General features: G+C 39.9%; 2 protein-coding genes across 3 annotated transcripts in view; one reads left to right on the top strand and one right to left on the bottom strand.

The window, feature by feature from the left end:
• The window catches only part of LOC129728721 (uncharacterized), a 106,409-nt gene that overhangs the window by 87,556 nt on the left and 12,978 nt on the right, over nt 1–5,875 (bottom strand). The gene's annotated exons all lie outside the window — the stretch shown is intronic.
• On the top strand, nt 42–2,827 carry LOC129728708 (uncharacterized). Of its 2 annotated transcripts, XM_055687165.1 has the most exons (4): nt 42–85; nt 141–488; nt 765–1,910; nt 1,944–2,827. In XM_055687165.1, exons 3-4 carry the CDS (start codon nt 1,700–1,702, stop codon nt 2,807–2,809), a joined length of 1,077 nt encoding a protein of 358 aa, XP_055543140.1. In that variant the 5' UTR covers nt 42–85; nt 141–488; nt 765–1,699; the 3' UTR covers nt 2,810–2,827. The 2 variants fall into 2 exon arrangements, with proteins under 2 accessions (XP_055543140.1, XP_055543145.1); XM_055687170.1 differs by lacking the exons at nt 42–85; nt 141–488 and having other exon boundaries at nt 913–941; nt 1,013–1,910.

Raw genomic sequence — 5,875 nt, 5'->3', positions numbered from 1 at the left:
TCAGTGATCAGGGTTTGTGAATCTACAGCACAGCAGCAAGCTCAACCATCCGAGTGTAATTCACCTGCAGTTTCCAAAGCACAACGTAATATATGTGTTAATAATGAAACATTGTGCTCTAAACGTTTTATATTCAACAGTGACTGAACATCAGCAAGTTAAATCTTGGCTCGTGCACAACCAAGACGAATGGGTAGAAGTACGCAGAAAGTGGAAATTGTACAGTGTTGTACGCTGCCTGGAGCTGGCTAAATTAGAAACCAAAACCTGCGCTTCTGTATTGAATGAGCTTCCCACGCTACGCAACCACCAAGGATATCAACTGATACAATTAGATTTCCAGGAGCGGTATCCCGGAAAAGATACGCTTTTATTCGACCGGTGATCAAGATTCGTTGATGCTTTTCGACCAATATTGGATGTTGAAGTAACAGATTCCGAAGGGAGGTCTCTCCTAGCTCTTCTCAACAGTGACAACATAAATGGAGGTAATATTTGAAAGGAATTTTGGAAACATTTGCACCGTGGAGGGACCAGTCGCCGCGTATTTCACCGCGGTCTCCACTGGAAATTGGATTACCCCACTGAAGTATATTGCGTTTAGCTTGTTCAAATTGTTAAACATCGAATGTGTGGTAATTTAAATTGCGCGGCGACTAGTGCTTTTACATTAGTTTAAGATTCTATTCACAACAATTTTTTTTTATTTTGGTAGATGCCCGTGATGCAATCGTGGTTTCACTTGTACCCCTTTTTTTCCCCAGTCCGATTCTTATCCTTCCAGAAAAGGTCCGTTGGAAACCATCAATTCAAGAATCCAAAGAAAGAGTTTTTGTATGTTCCAAATCTGTCGTGTTTGGAAGCAACTCTGGCACGGTTGTTTGATGCATGGCGTATTAAAGGAGTGCCTGCAGCACCTTTTATAGTCGTATTTGGAGAGAGTGAGACGAACCTGACTGATTTCATACTTTGGAACGACACTGTTTCATACAAATTTCCAAATTTTTTGAAGGCACTAGACATCTGCATCAAGTTCTACAAAGCATACGAAATCGATTTTCCTCGACAATCTAGAGCTACTTGGACTTTTTTAAGTGAATGCTTATTTGATTTCACGTGTAGCTCTGATCTTGCGAACGTTAAAGCGTTACGTTTAGCGATAGGCAATAGAATCTACGAAAAATGATCTCATGCATTGTAGAGCACTGCATGTGGCAGACAACATCACTGCATCGATTCTACTGCCATATTAACAACATGCATAGCAACATACAATGTTTTCGATGCAACATCGACAATTGCACGAGGAGCTACAATATAAGAGCATCATTCAATGGACACTTTAAGAAACACTTTACCACCGCTGAAGAGAAAAGATCAATCCCAAACCACATTACTTCGAAAGAAAACGTCAAAGAAGTCACAAACAGTGTTTCTAATTCAAATGCCGAACTCAAGTCATCGACCGCAGGAACAGATCAAATGATTCGAAGCAAAACACCATTGAAATCATTAGAAGAAAGTTTGAATAAAATTGACGTAATCGATCCTGCTGCTCTAACAGAGCAAATGAAAAATGTGATACTTGGTGTGAACCTTAAATGGTTGAGCATGCCCACGGTTTCTAGGAAAACTTTTTGAATTTCAAAATGATTTTAATCAAAATATATTACGTCAGTTAAGGGAGATTATTATTACAATGTCGTCGATTGGGTATATTGCCTCCGAAGGAAAACAGATATTTGAACAAATCTTTAATATGTTTGATGACCTTAACTCTGAACACAAATGTTTTGGAATGCTCAAACGATATGACTTGTTAATGGAACCCAGAGAATTTTTAATTAGTAACGAACTACGTGCAGGCGTGTCGCAAAACAAACAAGAAATCAGCAATGATCCCGTAACTGGTAAGATTTACTATACCATAAATTTAATTTCAGGTTTATTGATGCCTATCAAGTTTCACATGAAAAAATATCTCGAAGCTGATAATGTTTTGGAAACAATTTTGAAATACCTCGAGCCTTCTAGTGATGGTTATATCCGCAGTTTCGTAGATGGTACGATTTGGCAGGAGAGAGTTAACAATCTCAAATCCAACGTGGGCGCAAAAATAGTGCTACCATTGAATTTATTTTTCGATGATTTCAAAACAGGAGACACCGCTTCGCCTCACGCCACTCGAACCTCTATCTGTGGGATATATTATTATATTCCTAGCCTGCCAGGTTATTTACTAGCGAAACTTGCCAACATGCATGTAGCCGGATTCATTTTAACAGAAGATAGAAAACGATATGCAAATGACGATTTATTTTTTAGTCTCATTGACATGCTAATTGAACTAGAGACAGACGGTATTGAAATCAACTACAGGAACAGCACAATGAAAATTAATTTTATGTTGGCTTTTATAACTGGTGATAACCTTGGACTTTCTGAAGTACTTGATTTAGTTGAATCCGTTCGGGCCAACTTCTATTGTAGAATGTGCAAGCGGAATCGTCAGGAAAGAGAAACTGATTGTATTGAATACGAGAACAGTTTCCGGACAATTGAAAGTTGTGCAGAAGATATAAAAGTTAATGACACATCGGTGACCGGGATAAAGCGAGAAAGTATTTTCAACCGTATTCCATCATATCACATAATTAATAATGTTTATTTCGATTTGATGCACGATGTATGGGAAGGCATTTGCGTATATGCATTAGGACACTGCTTAAATTATTTCATAAAGATAAAAAAATATTTACTCTCGAGGAACTTAACTTTAGAAAAAACACGTTCGTTTTTGGAAACCTGAGCTTTGGTAACATACCGAATGTTGTAAAGGATTTTAGCCATGGGCGCAATTAAGGAAAATTTTTAGGGGGGGCTAGTTTTCATACACTTCATTTAAAAAAAATAGGAAAAAGAGTTACAATGCGCCTATTTAAAAACGCATTAAGTAGTGTCGTAATAGAAGACAAAATCACTTCAACCGGGAATAAATCTCCGAAGATGTATTGAATATCTTGACCATCTCTTTCAGCTGACACTGTTTCGATATTGAGGCGAACTAGGTTTGGTAAACGCACTGCCCAGCGCGTACCAGCAGTACATCCGTGCTAGTCCGCATAAAATATGTCCCAGTGTGGTCCAAGGCATAATGCCATATTCTTAACTCCACGTAGAACCGACTGGAATACGAGCAACCATGAGAAGATTGGGGAACCGGTGAGAACTTGGTCGTATGCTGACAGGGAAGCGATAGTTGTTCTCCTGTTTTCCAGGATGGAGGCGGCTCGAACAGCGACTGATCCGAAGTGGACGGTGAATATGAAATGCATAAATCCTCTACACCCAAGACGGCGGCCCCGGCGCGAGACTAGGTATCGCAGCCCTAGTAAAGCAGCATGCTAAAATAAACATACTAAGAACAATCAAGAATTGAAAAACGAACCGGAATCACCCGCAATGATCTAGTGATGAAATAAGGACGACGATTAGAAGCACGGTACATGTAACAGTAGATTGCTTAACGCCTCGGATGCCGACCGGATCCTGCTGGATCAGCTAGAACTTCACCAGTTCGGCATCGTTGCGCTCCAGGAGATTTACCGAAAAGATGAGAAGGTACGCCGAATTTGTGGCCGCAGGGCAAAATTTTACCAGAGCGGCGGCACAAACAATGAGCTGGTACCGGGTTTATAGTGCTGGGCAGGATGCAGAGTCGTGCGGTAAAGTGGCAGGCGTTCAGCGACACGTTGTGTTTGTTGAGAATAAAAGGCCGGTTCTACAACTACACCATCCTCAATGCCTACTGCCCTCTCGAAGGACGTCCCGATAAAGAGAAAGAAACGTTCTACGCACAGCTGGGGAAACTCTACGATAGCTGCTCGCGTAGAGACATCAAGATCGTCATTGGGGACATGAACGCTCAGGTCGGTAGGGAGAACATATATAAGCACTTCGCAGCTTCCCGCAGACTGGCAGTCCGAAGAACCTGCTTTTCCCAAAAAAAAAAAATCCACGAAACCACCTGGAGATCACCTGACCAACGTACAACAAACCAAATTAACCATGTTCTAATCGACGGCTCTTTTTTCTCAGACATACAAACGTACGCACCAATTGTGGTGGGGGTATTGGCATGACCACTTCGATCGAGTATAGTGCGACGTAGTAAAAAGTTGACGATGTAGCTGATACGACCGGTAGTTCTCTACGGAATCGATACATTAACGCTTCTGGCCCCAACGCTCTTGGAGTTTTCGAACAGAAGGTGCTGCGGACTATCTATTGTGGAGTACAGACAGACGACGGATAACGGCGACAGTGCATGAACCATGAGCTGCACGCGCTGCTTGGAGAGAACCCCGTTGCACAGCTGGCGAAAGTCGATAGGTTGCGGTGGGCCGGTCGCGTCGTAAGGATGCCGGACGATGATCCTGTGAAATCACTTCTCTTCAGCAACCCTGTGGACTAGGGGGCGCAGCGTGCGCGATGGCTCGACCAGATCGAAAGAGACTTGCGGGTGATGAGACGTCTGAGGAACTGGCGAAACACAGCCCAAAACCGAGCAGCATGGCAACAACTCCTTGATACAGCACGAGCCACCACGGCACTCGTCTTATTAGTAAGGAAAGTAAGAGAGCTAGGTTTGAGAATCGATCCTGGGCTACTAGTTCTCAGCCAATTAGTGTTGATTTTGATGCTCTGATAGGAAGTATGGGATGTATTTATATTGACTACAATCATTCTCTGGGGAATTCTAGGGTGGGCCTAAAACTTGCTAGGGGGGGCTGTAGCCCCCCTTAGCCCCCCGTAGTTGCGCCCATGATTTTAGCATTATAAAGAGCAAGTTAAAAATGACAGCGAGTGAGATTAAACGTTTATAACTTTTTTTCCTCTAATAATTGGAGAGTTAATACCTAAAGACGATAAAGTATGGCATTATTTCTGTGTGTTATTGAAACTATGTTATTTATTTATGTTACGTAAAATACCCCGTTATTTAGTACCAACATTGAAGGATTTAATTTTCGTTCATCATTCACAGTACCAAACATTGTTTAATGATACGTTGAAACCAAAGCATCATAACATTACCCATTACGCTACTTTTTTACTATGCTCAGGCACACCTCGTCATCAGTGGACTATGAGAGGAGAAGCCAAACATAAAGATGCTAAACAATATAGCAGAGTTAATAATAATAAAATTAATTTGTGCAAATCACTTGGGATTAAATATTGCTATAATTTTGCAAACAACGTCATAAACAACAATTTTGTAACTTCTATTGATCTTAGTAAATCTAATAGAACAAGTCTCATGGTATCTTTTAAATACGAAAGTCTGGATTTCGAGAAATTCAACTTAGACAGAAGCTGCTTGGTATCTCTAAATAAGTTTTTTAAAGAAGGCTCTGTATATAAAAGCGGTGTCGTTTTCTATATTAGTGATAGAGATTTATTGAACGTATTCGAGCTTGATCATATAATCATCGACACAAATGACAAATTGTTCCTAATATGCTTAAGATATATTCCTCTCGATTTTGACGAACATCTGCAATCATTCGAAATGTACAAATCAGAACAATCTTTGATTATAGCCAACATAGAAAAGTTTGAATCGAAAGTGATAAATTTGCACAAAGTTAATAATAAAACATATTTCAGATGCTGTAATTTCGTTAAACTTAATACGAGTATTGTAGAATAAAGATGTGAAGATTACAGAAATAAGCTGAAACAAAATTATAAAGATTAGAATAAAATATCAAAGCAAAAAATAAAACTGAGAAAATGAAGAACAGAACAATGAATTTTTTTTTTTGAAATAAATAATTTATTTTTTTGTTTCAAATATCTTTCTTTTTAT

Source organism: Wyeomyia smithii, chromosome 1, assembly GCF_029784165.1.
Source record: "Wyeomyia smithii strain HCP4-BCI-WySm-NY-G18 chromosome 1, ASM2978416v1, whole genome shotgun sequence".
NCBI lineage: Eukaryota > Metazoa > Arthropoda > Insecta > Diptera > Culicidae > Wyeomyia > Wyeomyia smithii.
Note: the sequence above shows the minus strand (reverse complement) of the source record. Positions and strands in the feature narration are given on the sequence as shown.

Bases quoted from the DNA above. Each gene is read 5' to 3' on its own strand.
- LOC129728708 (XM_055687165.1), top strand. From the start codon at position 1,700: ATGTCGTCGATTGGGTATATTGCCTCCGAAGGAAAACAGATATTTGAA. The intron at 1,911-1,943 runs GTAAGATTTACT...ATTTAATTTCAG, and splicing joins CAGCAATGATCCCGTAACTG to GTTTATTGATGCCTATCAAG.